This window comes from Pyxicephalus adspersus, chromosome 6, assembly GCF_032062135.1.
Source record: "Pyxicephalus adspersus chromosome 6, UCB_Pads_2.0, whole genome shotgun sequence".
Classification (NCBI taxonomy): Eukaryota; Metazoa; Chordata; class Amphibia; order Anura; family Pyxicephalidae; genus Pyxicephalus; species Pyxicephalus adspersus.
This window is the reverse complement of record NC_092863.1, coordinates 103,974,938-103,994,388: the sequence shown is the minus strand read 5'-3', so window position 1 is coordinate 103,994,388 and position 19,451 is coordinate 103,974,938. Positions and strand designations below refer to the sequence as shown.

The following is a 19,451-nucleotide window of genomic DNA, read 5'->3' as shown; positions in this document are numbered from 1 at the left end:
CCCCATTTCAGGAGGGCTAGGTATTGATAAATGTGCATACTAGAATAATATAATTATAGGCTAATTAGTATGATCTTTCTAATGCTTAACCAGCAAAGGTGGGGAGCTCTGCATTTTTATTGTTCCAGTACATACTTTGTTTAACAGTACCATACATTGGTGAAAGGGAAACCTTTCAAACCTTGAATTCAGTCTAAATAAAATTGAATCTGAACTTCATACATTAAGCTTTTGGTGCTTTTCTCCCTGTACACCCAGAATCAAAAACCTGACAAAAAAGTTTTAAGGCTACTGAACTTTGTCCAAAACAAACAAAAAATGGTGTAGTTGAAAATGTGTGTTTAAATTTGTGACCTACCAGAAAAAAAAGACTCTGACTTATAGACAGTTCTGGTCCAGTATGTTGAGAGTTGAAATTTGCTGCTCCTGAATATATTTTAAAGAACATTTTAAATTCAGATTGAATGAAATAGTGAAAACCTTACAGGAGTTACCAGAAAGTTTCCACTTTTCATTCACCAGGACTTACCTCATAGTCCTCCTCTCCCGAAAGTCCAGGTCGTAGCTCTGCATGGAGTCTACACAGGACTCACGGGATCCTCCTTGTTGCTGTAGTCGCGGCTGCACAGGAAAGTGGTGGACAGAGGCATTGGGTTGAGAGGTGGTGTGGTAGGGTGGTGGAATGCTGTTGCTGGTTTCACTCCGGTAATCGCTGTCCCGGTCATCTACGGCACTGTCATGATCTTCGAAGGCTGCAAAGTAAGAGAGATTAGAGGCCATGTATTACGTTCAACTTTCAGATGTCACTATCCGGAAGAATGTTCAGACATTGCATGACCAGAGCACTATTTGAATAAAGAGGCATGCAATGTATCAGAATAAAGGCTTGGAGTATGCATGAGAGAAAAATATTCCACCTACGGGTTCAAATTCTACACTTGATATACATCCACTGCAGAACTGCAATGGTAGACCTAAAGAAACGGTGAAGACCAACCACGTATATGCTGTGGTCATAATCAGATTTCAAAACAAACTCAAGGTATACCAACAAAGAAGTAGCAAAAAAGTAGGGCACAGACTTTTTAAAAAGTTCAATAAAACTTTTTTGTTCCAAGGGCTACTAATTCCTCCAAGGTTAAGACACAGAACCTCTATGATTAGGTCCTACTCTAGTACAACTTCGATCCAGTAGGAATTGGAAAACCACAGAACAATAATGTTTTCCTGAAATTATGAAGAAAGCAGTTCTGCAGCCTATTTGTTGCTCTGAGCCCAAAAACAGACATCTACAAGACTCCTCAAACCTTAAGTTTAGCTTGGCTTTCAGTATCTAGAAACTGGGATCCAATGCTTGAGTTCCAGTGCCAAAAAGTTTGGTAAGGGCAGCATTTGTCATGTTATACAGGAGGAGGTATTGGGACCTGTTGCTTTGCCTGTATAGACAAAGCAAAAACAGCTGAACACCCTAACCCAGTGTTTCACAACCCTTTGAATAGGGGAAACCCTTGAAATATCTTTCAGGTCTTCAGGGAACTCCTTCTATAATTACTATATCCAGAGATCACAGAATATTAGTGTGGTGGTGAGTGGGAAGAATTCCGCTCTTCCTCTGGCCATTGGGAAGAATGTCTCCCTTACAGAGCCAAAAAGGTCGCTGGTGTCACTTAAACTGACCTGAGAGTCACAAACTGCTCAAGGAACCCCCAGTAACCTCTGGAGAAACCTGAAACTGAAACACTAACACAAAATATAACTGAAACTGATACAAAATATCTACCAACTCAATGCTAAAAGGAAAATACTTTTATGCCAATATTCACTTTTGTGAAAGCTCTGCTAGCCAAACATATTTATTAAACGAGCACCAAAAATACAAAATGTCCAAAATGAAACAACCCATCTCAAGTCTTGCACATAATAAAGAATGACTGAAAGGATGTTTATGCATTGTGGAATCTAATTTTGAGGTCTCAGGGATTTTGTTGGCAGAAGATAACGGTCTAATGTTTAATAGGTGCAAGGAGGAAAGCACCAAATACAAAAAAACTGTAACAAATCAAGCAATTAGAACTATTTTTAAGAGGGACTAGATTATTATTAATTATGCTTTATGATGACCTTTCCTACATCGAGGTATGTGGATTATAGTGGGGGTACCACATGGCTTAACCCTAGCTGCAAGCTCCTACGCATACTCACCAACACCAGGGATAAGCACTTAACCACAAATGCATGAAAACACAACCATAACACAATTGTATCCTCAATGTGGGTGCCAACATCTTGTACATGTGAGCTTCAACTTCTATCAGAACAAAGTGTACAGCAAGTTTCTACAACACAATTGCAAAGCTTTGGGCATTGCTATTTCAAGAACTATTCTGCTCAAGTTCAACACAGAGCTAACGGCAATGCAACATGACTTACAAAAACCTGCTAGCAGGTTTTATGGGTTGTAAAAAGTCAAAAAAAGTTGTCTATTTTTTGCATGATACATTAAGAAACGAATAAAATCCTAATCAGTTTTCATGAGTTCTTTACTTCCTGTTCCAAAGATACATCGGAAAATGAAAAGGAAGTTCTCCAATGTAAAGCAAATCTCTTTTAGTCCATATTCACTGGAACAAATTTCCATTGGAAGAGTTTTTATCTATTTTTGTTACTAGGACACCTAAAAACAAAAGATAGAACAGTATGAAAAGATCTTCCCAGTGGAGCATTGCGAGGGGGTGGGGGCCTTGCAGAAGGCTGCCAGCAGCATGTCCAAGGTTCCCATCTCCAAACCAATGCTAAAGGTTGCTTTATAGTTTTTGATAAAGCTGTTTAAAGCTGGTCCAAAGGCTTTGCAATTGTTTCCATGAGCATACTTTGAACCTCCCAATGTCCGCCCCTGAATGAGGGAGAGGAGCTGGAAATAGAAGGCTTCTTGTAGTGATACAATGCTAACCTTTATGAAAGGGAGAAAATGCTTCACCTACTGGGCAGATGAGGAACTGCATACAAAGTCAGACAAGAATCAGGATCCCCAAGACAATTTTACATTCACCCATCTCCAAACAAATGCTGAAGGTTGCTCAAATTGTTTCAACAAAGCTGATCAAAGCCTGAAAACTCTAAATGTTTTGTAAAAACTTGCTGTACACTATATTCTATACAAACCATGAGCACTTGATTTTGGAGTTTGGCTCCTTGCCTTGGTGGTTTTAAGATTCTAAAGAATTTAGGGTTAAATAAATAAATGCAATAAACAAAACACTGGCTTTGGAGGTGAACAGTCTTGATAATTTTGTAGGAAAGGGGAAGAGACCCACAGTTAACAACCACAGGAAAAGTCACCACAACCCCCCAAAAGATACACAACTTGAATATAAGTGTGGAAGCACCATCTTGATTAGAGGTATCAAAAAAAAAAAACAAAGACATGAACAAGGCCATATTTAACTCCCTTCTATTTTCTTGTATCTCCATGTTCCATGGGAGTTCCTTACACATAAATTACCTGAACCAGTGATTGATTAAAACTACCATGCACAAGATTCATCCATCACCACCATAGCTACAGATTTATCTACCCACCATGGACAATCAGATCTCTGCAGATGTTTTTTGCTCTAGATTCTTTACAATTATCCAGATTTAAAGTTGACCTGTGCAGAATAGAAACCTCTAACCCACACTGGCACCCTTGCTGCTAACAAAATTTGTTTCATACTTACCTGTGAATTTTTCCTACATCACTTCAGACCCAATCACTGCCAAGGATGATGTTTATCTGGTCTTTGCCAAAAGGTAACTTTCAGCCAACAGCTGACAATTAATTCTAATTGTTAGAGAACAACTCCTCCACTTCCTCAAGAATGGTTAGCCCCCACCAAGTCAATGAATGATCGAACAGATTTTGGTAGCACATTTGGCTGTTGGGTGCTGCAGTTACACAAGCTGCAGGTCACTTTAATATCTGTTTTTATAAAAATGCAATACAGTTGGCACAGTGTTTTCCAAACTTTTCAAGGCCAACCAGCAATTCATATTTTGCAGGAAAAACATTGCGGAATAACTAGCTGTGTGAAACACGCACAAAACACGCACTGTTCATGGGACTTGAGGCCAAATTTGGAAATGCCCCACAGCAACAATTTGTCTGCTTTACTGGTCAATATTAATTGGATGCTGGAGGCGACTGTAATATTGAGGAAAGCAATGGCTCCCAGAGCTTTCCAGGGAGTGTAATAACTTCTGATCGTCAGAAGTGTTGATTATTAGACCCTCATCTGGCAACTTTTCCACCCAAAATGCCACCATATTTAGGGTACTCCATGGCAGGAATGCATCAAGAGAGATGTGATTGTCCTTAATTAACTAGAGCTTCTTCAGAAGGTCCAAAAGATTTGGTTGACAATTTTTGTATCACCAGTGTGTAAAGGTCTGCAGAGTTTAATAAAAACATTTCAAATTTGGTTCTATTTTAAGCATTTTGCTTTGTTTGAGATGTTCATAAAACCTTGTGAAGAAGCCAACATTACAAAAAAGGTATTATAAACAAATAGTCACATGTGTTACCACCTTGTGCAGATCCTAGTATGTATAAAAAGAACAAGGTGTAAATTAAGTTAAAAATTAAGAAATAAAAGGAAAGATATCTTGCTGATAATACATTAGACACGTTTAAGTAGCTTGTTATATTAAAAGAAACTCTGCCCAAAACAAGTTTTATTTGGGTGGAAAGTGATGGTGACTCCATGTCCTGAATCAAGAAATAAGGAAAACAGCTTAAGTCCTGATCATGAAATGTATTTGTGATCCCCTTTTCTTATGCCAATATTTCTAAAGCTCTTTAGTGGGTTTTTAACCAAATATAATGAAACCAAACACCAAAATGAGAAAATTGGCTCACTTAGGCCCCTTTCAGACTTCTGTTCGAGAACCATAGGGTTAGACGCTCCCAAGTGCTGAGCAAAATGATGCACCCAGAAGAAGCAAATCACACTGCCAGTCAATGTATTGTCCTTGCTTTTGTGGTGGCAGTCGATTCTTCCTCAAAAAGACCAAAAGCAACTGCATGGCCAGGAGCAACATCCAGCTTCCAGGAACCTTGCCTCATCCCAACCATCATACAAACATGCGCACAAAAATGTTCCCAACCACTCCGATAGAGTGAAATAGGAATGGTGGTATGTAGAGTTGTACCACATCCCAACCAATCCTTTTCAAATATATGGGGTTTACTGTAAACCTGAAAAGGGCCTAAAGGGAGTTCCCATAGGTTGGTCTTCATGTTGAGACTACAGACATGTTTTATATGTTTTGGAAAATAAAAATCGATTGTAAAATCTGCAGATGATCTCTGTCATTAACATACATGGGAAAGTTCTGGTTTGAACGGAATGCAAAATTGCAACTACTGCCCTTTACCATCACTTTAGCACCTAAACAAAAATGTATTTGTTTTTGGGTGGAGGATTCAAAAGGGGTTCTAGGTGAGTCAGCCCAAAGACAAAATAAAGTGTGGTATACAGAACATAGGTGTATAAATCTGGAAACGAAACACAACACTGCTAATAGATTCAGCACAATTTACTACTCTGGGGCACCATGAGGCATGCGGCATGCTTGTTTGTCTGAACGGCAGTGCGATATTTATGCATACAGGTCACTGTTACTGTGAGACAGACAGAAATGGTAAGGTGGTGGGATGGAGAAGACGTCTGTTTATACAACATTATATGGACAAGGACAAAAAATTAAAAAGGCTGCGCTGTGCATGATTTCTATTTCTGAAGAACACCGTAATGTCATTCAGAAGCTTCAATATAGAGACTTCTTTTAGTGTAAAGTTAAGTTTCCACCTCTATCCTTTAGAACATGATGGGGGTTGCAACTCTTGGGTATGGACTACCAACTTACATGATGTTATATGTGAAGGAGCTAACAGTATCTATCGAATGTCAATCTATTTGTTTTGGTTGTACTTAACAATATATTTGGTTGTGCAACAAAATTCTTATGCTTAATGATTGGATTGGTCAACAGAAAAACAAAAATGTAATTTGATCCTCTGCATTTGGCAAAATATTTAAAAAGAACAAAAAAATCAGATCAATGAGCCCTTCTTTCAGGTAATGAAGGCTTGTGTGCACAGACAGCAGGCTGGAGAACCTGCAGAAGGGAAACTAATAACCATCTAGAAAGATTGGCATCTATTCCAGGAAATTTGTCAATTTCTAATCCAATCTTCTGGATGAAATGATACTTCATCTCTTGATCAATAGGTCATCATCTTCTCATCTTACAGGAGTAATACGGTGTCACTGATTGAGACATGGAGCCCTCCTGAAGGTTTACAAATTATCTTTCTCTCCAGGGGACCTAATCAGACGACAAGGAATAAAAGTATGATATGCAGAAGCGACCAAGGTTGTAGTAAGTATATGACAGCACGAGAGCAAAGGAAAAAAAAACACATTGGATGTAAATTGTTAAAGGTCACCAAGACTGGAGAAGACTATCATGGGAAAACCTGGATGATTCTGTAAATCTGTAATGGATTTTAAGGTCTTGCTGGATCTCCCACGTTCTCCCATGATAGTCCATCTTCTCCATTATGTCCATGTGGTATTTCATGAGTTCCAGAAAATCTTTAAAGTTAACAAGTTGCTTTTTGATGTGATCATCCCAACTATGCATTCCACTTCTCTTGTTGATGTGATCTTCCCCAACCATAGGTTCCCCTTCCCTTCTCGATGTGATCTTCGCAACCATGGGTTCCACTTCTCTTGTTGATGTGATCTTCCCAATTATGGGTTCCACTTCTCTCCTCCATGTGATTTTCCCAACCATGGGTTCCATTTCTCACTTTCTACTTTTGACTGGTCGCTCCAACCCTAACCCAATTGTAATTCCAAAAACATTTAGTAAATGCAAAGTTCAAAAGAGATTTGTGTATGAGGGAAAGTGCTAAGTTGACAAACTGGCAAGCATTGCTTTACAGGTTGGAAAAAAATTGACAGCTGCCATATCGAAAAAAAAAAAATACTAAATGTCAGCCTTTCAGAAATCCCCTTTTTTGCTTTCCCAGGCAAACTTTTAATGTCTGAAATAAAATTTTAATTTGTGCAGCTTGCTTTGCGGACACAAATTGCAGACAATGGAAGGGAATATAATGAATAACAATACAAAATTTAACATACAATAAACATAGATAAAATATACAATAAACTTTTTTATTTTTTGTTTATTGTATGTTAAATATTGTTTTGTCATTCATTTTCATAACTCGCTATTAAAATTCTTTAAAACCTTAGTTCAACTTTGGCCCCTACTATTGAGTTTAATGTTGAACACCTCTTCTTATTAGTGGTTCATACTGGTTTTCCCCATCCCATGAGGAAGCCATAACCGGCGAAACACGTCAGGGTCCGAGATCCAGTCGACTTGTCACTAAATCATCCTATATCTGCACTTCAGCCTTACCTTTCATTAATGTCTCGACTGAAATACGCAGTTGACCTTTTTCTAACATTATGTCCTGAAAACCACACGTTTTGTGAGCGGTTAGGAAGGACTTGGCTGAGCTTTTTTGTCTTTGTAACATTTAACTGGTGGATTATACCAAAACATAATGTTTAATCTTTTTTATTATACATATATTTATATTAAAAAAAAAAACAAATTTTAAAACCCCTCTTTCCTAGTTTTTGTATTTATATTTCCTTGAGATATTAAAGGGTAGGCTACTAGATATATTGATTTAAGGAAGACAACACCCGCCTTTCATGCTCTCCTTTCCATCCAGACAAGGATTTTTTACCATGCCTGAAAGCAAGCTCTAAATGTTATGTTCTTTATATATAACTCAAAATTTTTCCCGGTCTCCTCTGACTTGGTGATTTAACCCTGTTCTCATAGCCAAAAACAGGTAGGTATTTCAGATGTGGGGACTGATTGAGGAATCAGTCAGCGTCCATGACAATCCTCAATTCTATAAAAGATGAAAAAATCAGCCTGCTCATAGGGAAGCATTCCAAAAACATAGAAAAAAAATCTATATTCATATAAAGTGCCTTGAACCACTTGAAATGAATTACCAAGTGGCAGCAAGTTAAAATTGATGAACCGTCATTGAGTGAAGACAATACTATGAGCCCTTCAGGTGTATGAAAGAGCCTAGAGAGTCTTCTAGATGCAAGTGGTATATTAGGTTATTTTATATTGACCAGAACACAAAATGTTTAAAAGATGAATTACTGAAACTCAATACACATAACAAGACAATACCTGGTATAAAAAAATATACATAGGTTACCAGATGGAATTTGGAGATCAGATTATCAGATTTGGTGGCACTTTGGTGGTCAGTTGACAGAGCCATATTCTAAAAGGGACACAACAAGGCTGTATGCATGAATATTCACACGGCAAGGCATCACAAGGCATGCTTCGGCATGAGCGGAAAGAAAAGTGTTACATACTCTGGCTTTCACCCCATCCGAAATAACTCCAGCTGCCTGGGAACGGCGGCAAGGAACAGGAGGGGAAAAAGAAAGTTCAGCATCAATGAGGCAATAAGAGTATTGTATCAGCGGCGGTGAAGAGATCAGCGATGGTACAAGACAGATGGTAAGATCAATACATGAATATGACAGGACTAAAAAATTGAACATGCAGAATCACATTGAACAAATTAGGCATGAAACACAAATGCATCAACAACATAGTATATACAAGACATGCTCTGTGTCATATTAATGAATGGCCCATTTACACCATTTAGGCGCATTCACGTGCATTGATTTAAGATCATCTAATGCACCAGTGCAGCAACATACATTATTGTGCATTGCTAAGATGTGTAGGGGTGCTATTTAGAATGTGTGTGAATGGGCCCCAAGTCCAGCTAACCTATTTTTCCTTTGCTAGTGTAAGAAAGGATTGGAACTCTTTTTACCGCTATCCAAGGCTCCTTTTTTACCCTCACTATCCTGCTGCCAAATTCATTAGGTGGGAGAAAATCTGCGACACAGGCACAGACAGAAACAAAACCCTTTGTATTTTCGAATTTTGGAAAAATTTGAGGACCCCTGTCAGATTTGAAATGCTCTGTGGCCCTGTTGCAGTTTCACTCTATCAAAGTGAGGGGAAAGCTCTTGAATAGCAGTAGAAACAGGAGGTTCAAATCTTCTCCACTCCATCCAAAACCAATTTCATTTTTTTGTCTGCTGGGCATGCACTTTATTGACATGCATACGCAATTAACCTGTATGAGCTGTGAACACAGAATATCATACTTCATTATTTTTAAGGCTCCTAAGCCCCAGGGTTCCCCCCAGCTCCTTTTAGCTGGGCGCACCACCCAGCACTTTTCAGTAACTACCCAGCTTTTTTTGAGTGGTTACTGAAAAGTTAGTCAAAGGTCTACCAAACACCTACAGCTAATTTCCATTAGGAAAAATAATCTCTGGAGAGAATACTGTAAGCCTCAGTAAGTAATATGTATACCATATTTATCCAAGTGGTTCATTATTTCCAAGTTTGAAACAATTATCAAAAAGGTTTGAAGCAAAAAGGAAATTCAATATACAGAAGTTTACTGAACTTGAAAACAAACACATTACCAATGCACCTGAGAAAGTAATGTACATTTTTTTTTATTAACATATGTAATATAAACAATATAGTACCTTTGTATGGGTACCCATCCAGTGTCCTGCCCAGCCCCTTTTAGCTGGGTGCACCACCCGGCACTTTTCAGTAACCACCCGGCTGATTTTAGGTGGTCAATACAGGGGTTGCCACCTGCCTACAGACCCTCCCACCCAGCTTTAAAAAAATGCTGGGGAGATAACTGCCTTTTAATACCCAAATGTACAGCAAACCTCAAATGGATGGATTTGTGGATATTTGAATACATTGCAATCCTTTGAAAGAAACCATCCAAGCACAGAATATTAGACTGGTTTGTAGAACATGGTGCACAATATACATGGATACATCTATTTGCTTTGAGCAGGTTAAAATATGCAGGCAATGTCTCTTCTGCAATAAAAATTCTTACCTGCCTGATTGCTTTGTGGACTGTTAAAAAAAAAAGGATGCATAACTTAGTTTAGGTTGCCAGAATACTTGGCATTCCTGGCTTCCTCTGTGTTCTCTGGGCCTGGAGGTTGCCAGTTCTAAATGATCTCCTGCACGGGAAATATTATTACACTGTATTTACATAGCACTGACACATTACGCAGCGCTGTACAAAGTCCATAGTCGTGTCACTAGTTGTCCCTAAAAGAAGCTCACAATCTAATGTCCCTACCATAGTCATATGTCTTTTTTTTTTTTTTTTTTAACACAGTCTAAGGTCAATTTTAAGGGGAATCCCATTAACCTAGCTGCATGTTTTTGGAATGTGGGAGGAAACCAGAGTACCCGGAGGAAACCCACACAAACACAGGGAGAACATGCAAACTCCATGCGGATAGCAAAGGCCAGAGTGCTAACCACTGAGCCAATTGCTGCCCAATGTCCCAGCCCAGCCAATCAGGATGTCCGAAGATCATATTGCGGATGAAAAGGAAAAAGATGGCGGCACCCTGTGACAAAACAGGGGCGGGTGAGAATAGTTCTGCTTTATTTTTCTTTTTTCTTTCAACCATTTTGATGTCCATTTACAAAGACCAGAAAAACAAATATTTTAGGTTTAAAAGGTTTGCCACCAATTTTGCCTTTTGTTTCCTGACGCTGTACAGTTAAAAGTGAAAATAGACTGGTGAAATATAAAAAGATTACAAATACAAGCAAAAAAAAACAAAACACAAACCAGCAACACAAAAATCTTTCGTTCAGCTAAACAGTTCTGGTAAAAAGGATACAATGAAGCTGATTTGCTAATCAACTTGAGAATCTATTGGCAATATAGGTTTCACAAAATAAGGTTTATAGATAAAATACAATTGTTACTTCAACAAAACTATCAAATACATTTTATAAAAAAGAAAAAAAACAGAGAATTCACACCTAATATCAATTCTCCGTAGTTCTGGTTGATCGTCAGTACGATTCTTTTGGACTAAACCTCTATCTTGTCACCAGTAAGAGATTTCACTTTCTTGGCTGGGAGTTTGATTTTACAATATTTGGAATGTTTCGACTTCGACTTGATGCATACAATAGAAATATTGTGAAAGACAGAAATGCATGATGCCAATTAGAGGGGATATTTGGCATCATGTACCATCATGTTTCTTCATAAAGGGCCTGGATAGGGCTATGTGTAATCTGGTCGTGGCAGAATTGCTGCATTTTATTTGGGATCCAGGCCCGGAGTGTCCTGAAAGGAATGGGTGGGCCAAGCACTCCCTTTTCCAGGCCAGAATTTGAGAATGGCTCGAGCACCTGGACAATATTAATAAAAAGGAAGCACGCCTTTAAATATGGGGACAGTTGGAGCCTGATGCCAGGTTGGCTATATGCAGCTATGGTCTCCCAAATTTGAGGTCGGTAGACCAGAACCCACTCGTTCCAAGACACTCTGGGCCTGGATCTGAAAAAAAAAAAAAAAATGCAGCAATTCTACTGCAACATAATTACACATAGCCATACCTACGGTAGGTCCTTTAATCCCATTTCCTGAGGTACATGATGCCAAATACCTCCTGATTTTGGCATCATGCGTTTTGGTCTACTACACGATCATCAATACATCAATACACCTGGACCACTGAATGTGATGTAGGCTGTGCTATATATTTAATACTAATGATCATTACACTCTATGCTATGATGCATGCTACATGCTGTAACTAAGCGGTACATTACACACTCATGAGCAAATGTTCATTATTGTTTAGGCCAGTGGTGTAGAACTTCAGTTCTCGAGGATCAGGACCTGCACATATTTTTTATTATTTATGTAACAGAAAGCAGAAAGGCACATTTACAAAGAGTCTGCAAATGTTCCTTTTGGTCACAAACTCCTGACCTGTATGAGGACTGGAGTTGGACACCCCTGGTTTGGTTGCAGGGCCCAGGCTCAGTTTAATATTTTTCCATTTAGTCCACTTGCTAAAGAATGCTGCAGGTCTTTTGCAAATGCTTTCCAACCTTCAACGTTTAGTTCAGACGTCTTCTGAACCTCCCCCTCCCGTTAGCATGAGGAAGAATGGCTGTATATTCTCAGCTTTATGTATTCATCTGCAGCCGACTACTACGAGAGAATTGGGCTCAAGCCAGTTCAGGAGCTTTGGAACCAGACAGGGCATATAGCATGATTTGTGATTTCAGGGAAAGAGAGGAGAACTGTACAGAAAGGTTGGATTGTATTCGTTTTCTGGCAGGATTATCATGTACACTTACTAAACTAAAAAAAAAAAAAACACTTTCAATGGCATATTTACCAGACCAATAGGGAGTGAATATATGATATTTATTACCAGTGCATTCATAACACTTCATAAGAGTCACTGTAATGATGGGTTTAAACCTCAAAACATGTAAACTTGTCCAGGCCAGTTTTATATTCCTTTATAGACAGGTTCTTCTAAACTTACACAAGCACGCACCACCACAGCAAAACCTTGTTCTTATGTATCTAACATTTGCTTCCCTCATTCTTATACTGATAAATCCATCAAAGAAGTATGCAATTTTACCAACTGATTTATTATTGTCCTCCTGGGACGTTTTGGACATGTTATTTTTTGCAAATTAACCCAACGCAATAAATAATTGGTCAAATTATATTTTAGACAACTACATGAAGGCAAATATGTTTAACGGGGTTATATTTAGACCAAAGGGTCTTGGATACCTAACCAAAAAAGTGCCAAACTTCTTTTTCCCCACAGAAGGCTGTATCAAGCTTGAGATATATATATATATATATATATATATATATATATATATATATATATATATACCTTGGATATTATTTAATCCCTATACAGCATATACACTAATTTTGGCTATCCTTTCCTCCAAAAGTATATGTTGGAGATATTAGTAACCCACAAGATTTTAATGTGTATGGGATTTACTCTGGATTTATTGCTCTTTCTGCTGCCCTATTCCCAACATTTTAAACCGAGAGTGATGGAGAATAGTTATGGAGACATACGGGAACCCCTGTCGGTGGAGTTTTTTTGTTTAAGTATTGTATTAATTTTGTATGTTAAATTAACTAATTGGACTAACAAGGAATTCTTTTGATTATTGTTACTTACCTGTTATTGTGGCCCTGATGAAGAGTAGATGCTTACATTTGGTCCTCCAAATTTAGCCCGTGTGTTCCCATTTTAGGGGCACCAATAGGTCCATGTTAAAGGACAACTGTGCCCAATGACTGACAGAATAAACATGAGAAAGTGACATTGTCTGTCACTTCATTCTGCCAGACATTAGGCACAGTGGTCCGGTGCCAGGGACCGATTGGTGCCCCTAAAATGGGAACACCCAGGTGCAAAACATTGGTAAGCATTCTTACCTGCCTCCATTAAACTGTCAAACATGCTGGGAATGCGTAGTTTTAGTCACCAGGACACCTGGTTACCTCTGGCTTATCAGGACTGAAAGAACTGGAGGAATTAGGTCATCCCTGTCAAAGCAATCAAGATGGCCAAAGATCACAAGATGGAAGAAGATGTGACGGAATGGGGTCAGGCGAGTATTGCAGGGTTTAGTTCCCTTTTAGGGATATTTTTGTAAGTTTCACAAGAGGATGGTGATTTCACCAACAAAAGAACCCGAGAGCTGTTCTCCGTGGTCTGAAGTTACTATAGGAGTGTTCAACCCAGAATTTTTTTTAAGCTGGGTGGGAAGAAATTATAGGCGGGTGCCAGCCCCAGTATTAGTACCCAATTCTTAAGTAACCACCCAAAAACAGCTGGGTGGTTACTGAAAAGTACCAGGTGGTGCGCCCAGCTAAAAGGGGCTGTGGAGAATACCCGTATAGAATGCCCAAAATTACTTTTTTAGATTAATAACACAGCTGACCCAACATTTTTGACCTTCTACTGAAAATGCCAGCAACAAGAGAATGCTATGAGATCCCCATATCCAAAATGTACAAGGTCTCAGGTTCTTACTGTTTTCCTTTAAGAAGCGGAACTCCATTTTACTGAAAAGGTGACACAAAGAACTTTGGCGTAGCTACGGCACCAACTTGTGTCACCATGGCAACTGGAACACCCAGTAACTGTTATGGAACAGAAGTGACACCGTTAACGCTTTGCTTGCAGCGGTTACACGGAGGGTTTTTTTTATTTTTTATTTTGTATATATTTATGCATTCACTGGGGAAATAACCGACAACAGCTTCAGAGTGCACAAAACTGATGTCTGAATTTTTATTGCAACACTTATTGAAAGGTCCTTTAGGAGGGGAGAATAATATTAAACTGGTACTTTTATAGTTCAAACAATGAGACAATTAAAAGTCAGTTCCTATGGAAACTAATGGCATAGAGGAAGCCAAGTGGGGTCAAGGCTTGAATAATGAGAAAATACTATATATACATTTACTATTATACAGGTTGTGGTGAAAAGAGATACATTTATTAAAAATAACCCCCAACACAATCTGTGCAGGAAAGATTTCCTAAATCAAGTTGTATGCACATGTCCCATTCTATCACATATCCTAAAAACACAAATCATTTCTTTATTCCCAACAGCAAGAACCAATAACATGCACAGCCCTTTCAGGTTTTTAGCATCACCAGTGTCATGTATGGAAACCCTGCAGAGGGTCTGGGACCCAATAAGGTTGGAGGGATTTTTGGCTTTTTTTAATCCTTTCTTACCACAACCGGTAGATAGTTGCACAGCCCCCATGTATTCCAAGTCCTACTCAATGAATTGCCATTTACCAAACTGATGACAATCAACGAAGCACTGAATGAGAATTTGCTTGTTGGGGCCATTATTATTATTACACAGTATTTATATAGCACCAACATTTTAGGCAGCGCTGTACAAAGCCTATAGTCATGTCACTAGGGACTCACAATCTAATGTCCCTACCATTGTCCTTTGTCATAAATACAGTCTAAGTACAATATTGGCGGGAAGGCAATTACCTAACTGCATGTTCTTAGAATGTGGGAGGAAATCGGAGTACCCGGAGGAAACCAACGCAAACACGGGGAGAACCTGCAAACTCCATGCAGATAGTGTCCTGGCCAAGATTCAAACCCAGCGCTGCAAAGGCCAGAGTGCTAACCACTGAGCCACCATGCTGCCGTGTGTGTGTGTGTGTGTGTGTGTGTGTGTGTGTGTGTGTGTATTATATATAGAAAAATGAACCCAGAGACACATGAGCCCCCGTCTGTGGAGTTTTTTTGTGTAAATATTGTATTGATTTTGTATGTTAAAATGAACTATGTATATGTCGTAATACAAATTGTTTTATTATTACTTATCTGTCGATTTCAAATGACTCCTGAAGAAGCAACCTTTTGTGAGTGCGAAACGTGTCGCGTTGAGAAACTGAGATCTCCTACTTCCTTTGATGGTAGCGATTTTATAATTTATTGTTTTATCATCAACACTAAAGTTGGCCGACTTTTTTTATATATGTGTAGATATTCAAGGTCTATAAAGTCTCATTATTTTTTGTTATTGGACTGTTCAGCTGTACAGAAATGACAGATAATTTGTGAATCCCCAAATGAATTGCAGATTATAGTTTTTTTTAAATAGAAGTTGACACACTATATGTAAACCCCTACAATCATGCACAGATCATCTCATACGAGGCAGGAGACACGGACAATTTGAAAAATCACAAACCCAGATATGAGTTGGCAAAATACCACTCCTGGATCATGAATGGTTTTTTCATTGGTGTTTATCTCCTGCCTTTGGTAAATTGAGCTGTTTTTTTACTATACTGGCCCCATCTCTGGCCGGTTGACCAAAATGGATAGAGGTAATCTCCTTTAAGGAAATGATCTTGTGTCATAAAAACGAAAACCCCTGAAGAAGCAGAAAATTCTCTGCGAAACGCGTTGCGTGTAAAAAATGGAGATTATATTTTTAATTCTGTTAAAAATCTATTACACGGTTAATAATTGTTGGTTGAAGTTTTTATTAGTTTAAATAAAGAAACTTATTTAAATTTTATTTATACTTCAAATATTTGCCTGGAAAGGCCCAGATTACTTTCCAAATCAATGAGAAGCCGATTTATTGTATGTCTTGTATGGCATGTTGGCTCTGATGTAACAATTTTAATCAAATTAAATAGGGGATGCAAATGACAGAAAGATAGACAGTGACAGAGGATGAGGAGATGACCCTGTCCCAAAGAGCTTACAATCTAGGAGCCCAAAAATAACCATAAAAGAAAAAAAAATAACCTATCGTGGTATGGGGAAGCAAATAGATACGTAAAACAAGAAGGTTTTTGATGTGTGTAACTTGAAGAGAACCTGTCTATAAAGGAATATAGAACTTTCATGTGGGTTTATCACTGACTGCATGTGTTCAGGGACTCTGTGTATGTATACTTGAGACAGGGGATTTCTTACATTACTTTTGGTCTGTTAAATATGCCAATGGGATTGTGACTTAAATGTGACTGTCTCAGAACACATTGAACAGGCATAGCTCACCATTTAGATTCCCACCTATAGAAAATCCAGGAGTGATCATTGACAGGATTTAGGAGATGGATTTTTTTGTTCTATAGATGGGAATATTTTGTGATGTACATTGCACAGTGAGAACTAAAATGGTATTTAAGTTAACTTTACATCAACTAAAATGAATATTCCCCATTACAGCAACCAAGGGGGCTGTACAATGAATAAATAGATGAATGTATTGCAGCAGTGCAAATCCCACTTTTCCAACTCTAAAGCAACTATTGGAATTTTTAAAACAAATTTAGCCAAGGATTACAGAAAAAACATCAATGTGTGTGTCTAGCCTATAATCCTTTCATTAATGATTCACCATTCTTCATTATTTTCTTGGAGATTAGCTGGCTATAAGACAGCACTGTTTACTTTTCAAACAAGCAAAGCAGCAACCCAAACAGAGCAAAAATCATCAGTTAATGGCATGCAATGGGGACACATGTGGCTGACACGTCTTCCAAATGAAAAGTGTTGGCAGGCAAAATTTATCAACGGTGGTTCCATAAAGTAGGGAGGACATTTGGCTAAGGTACCCCAACAGACTTAACTCTCATACAGACATCAAATGATTTTCCCTGGAAAAAGATTTTTGTGAGCATTTCCAGTGACAGATGAACAAATGAGGTCATACATGCACAACACCGTTCTGGGAAGGTGGAGAACCTACAAGTTGCACCCCACTATGCTCTTCTCCATATAAGAGGATGGCAGTCATTCACCAATCCACTGTGGCAAATCGAAGAACGACCTCAGGGGTCCACCGTACAAATATCAGATTTTCACCAGAAAAAAAGACCATAGGTAATAATTATCTGATGTGGATGTAGCCTATTTGCAATCAGATTTAGTTTTGCATAGGAAGAGAGAAGAGTTAACATTCTTTGTTGTAGGGTTTTATCATTTTGTGTCGTCCTTTGGCGATCTTCACTTCCCATCTTACCCATACAAAAAATCGTGATAATTCTGGTTATCAACATCAGGAAGACATTAAAGGGGAACTAAAGTCCCACTTTTACCACTAGTGAATCAGGCAGGTGATTAACGCTGAAACACAGAACAGCCAATAAAAAGAAACAGAAGAACGGTTCCAAGCACATTTTGTTTGAGAAGCTCGGCCAGGGCTAAAGAACGTTGAACGAGTTCTGTGGCTCACCTAGGCTCCTGTCCACCACTGACTTAGGGGTACACAAGGGTCTTTAGTCAAAACTCAGGACACCAGCCAAAAATATGACTGAACAGGACTCTAAAGGATTCCTCCTGCAAGATAATTTCAAGTCATAGAGACTTGACCACCAAGAGGTAGCCCAGCACCAGGTTTGGCGAAGTTGCAGACAACAAGAAATCTGAAACTGCTAGAGAAAGTAAGCAGTGACACTGGGGATGGTTCAGTTCAGGGATGACTTCCCAGATTTGGCTTTACTTGTGCACAAGCAAATTTGACACACTATGGCCAATAGCAGCAAGCTACGACCCTTGCGTACCCTCTCATTGCCTACATTCCCCACAGAGAAATGTCAAGCACTGTTCAAGCTAATTGCAATGTGCTGATTTTCCAAAGATGATAGCAAACACTGCCGGCTCTGAACTTTTTTCTAACATTTATAATGTTTTTTTTTTCCATGAAAGGACCACTTAAAGTGGAACCAATCATCGCAAATCACATTCTTCGTAGGCCCCCTGCAATGATGATGACGATTCCAGAGACTGCTGCACCCCTTAATGACATGTCACCACGTCTTCGGAGTCCACCACAATCCTCCTAGGTCCATTGGGTGCCAATAAATCTAACTCCTAGGCTTAGTGTCAGAAGGCCCGTAAATGGAGCCGACTCTGTGTACCATAAGAAACAAGGACAAAAAGCCAACAGAAGCTGGAAAAAGTTTTTTTTTGACAAAAGAGACTTTGTATGTCCTCTGCTAAAAACCTCTACCTACTGGAGACTTTATTTAGTTCCCCTTTCATGTACTATTGTCGTATTTTGATTTTTGATTCTTAGGATGTACAAAACAATTCTGAATTCCCTACAAGCCAATGGTACCAATCTCCGATTACTAAACTTGCTCATACTGACGATGCGCAATGACATGTGACAACATGGTAATGTCAATCTACGGGGCCGCCAGCTGGAAAACAGCTCAGTGTTCACTTGTTACAGTTAACGAGGATACCAGTGTTAAACTTTTTTTTTTTTGCCCGGCTGCATCTGCTCCCGTGTCACATGGAAAGATGAGAAATTTCCATGTATTCTAATTAACCCTTTTAGATAATCTGCCTCCTGTAATTCATCGCGCACTGTAATCTGAATCCCCAAACTGGCTCATTTTCTCCATGACAACAGGATGCCGAGGCCCGCTAATAACATGGTGCTATCACCCGAATAAGAAGCCATCTGCCTGCACAATTACCGAGATCTCTCCACTAATTATAAAGTGGAGAAGGAGACTGTTCCCGTCGTTTGTCACGAAATTCAAAATCTGCAATGCTGAGCTTTCCTTCCACCCCCTTCTGAAAAACGGGCGGTGCAAGGCAGGGGGTTCACACACAGCGCCTATAATCAGCTGCTGATTCGGACGCCATCAGTCACGATGTGTCAATCAGAGATTCTCCAAGAATTACCAGCTGAATAAAATCATCATGAAGAGTGGGTGAAATCATCCACTGAGAACTGAAAATTACACCTTTGCGCCGGTTTCATAGGTCAGCTTAGCCAGAATGGGATTTAAGTGGAACATATAGTAGGTGGAGGACATTTAGGTGGCTTAAAGTAAAGCTAAACCCAGGAGATACTCATCTGTCCCTGTTCCATTGCTCGTGCCGCCATCT

General features: G+C 39.0%; 1 protein-coding gene across 11 annotated transcripts in view; it reads right to left on the bottom strand.

Annotated features, from left to right (window-relative positions):
* Positions 1-19,451, bottom strand: part of UNC13B (unc-13 homolog B) — a 256,653-nt gene that overhangs the window by 164,789 nt on the left and 72,413 nt on the right. For 8 of the 11 annotated variants that reach the window (XM_072413562.1, XM_072413563.1, XM_072413565.1 and 5 more), the window contains exons 9-10: positions 8,472-8,507; positions 530-752 (exon numbers count right to left, since the gene is read on the bottom strand). In XM_072413562.1, the coding sequence (XP_072269663.1) occupies positions 530-752; positions 8,472-8,507 (259 nt within the window). The remainder of the gene's footprint in view (positions 1-529; positions 753-8,471; positions 8,508-19,451) is intronic. The other 3 variants (XM_072413567.1, XM_072413569.1, XM_072413558.1) reach the window with 1 other exon arrangement.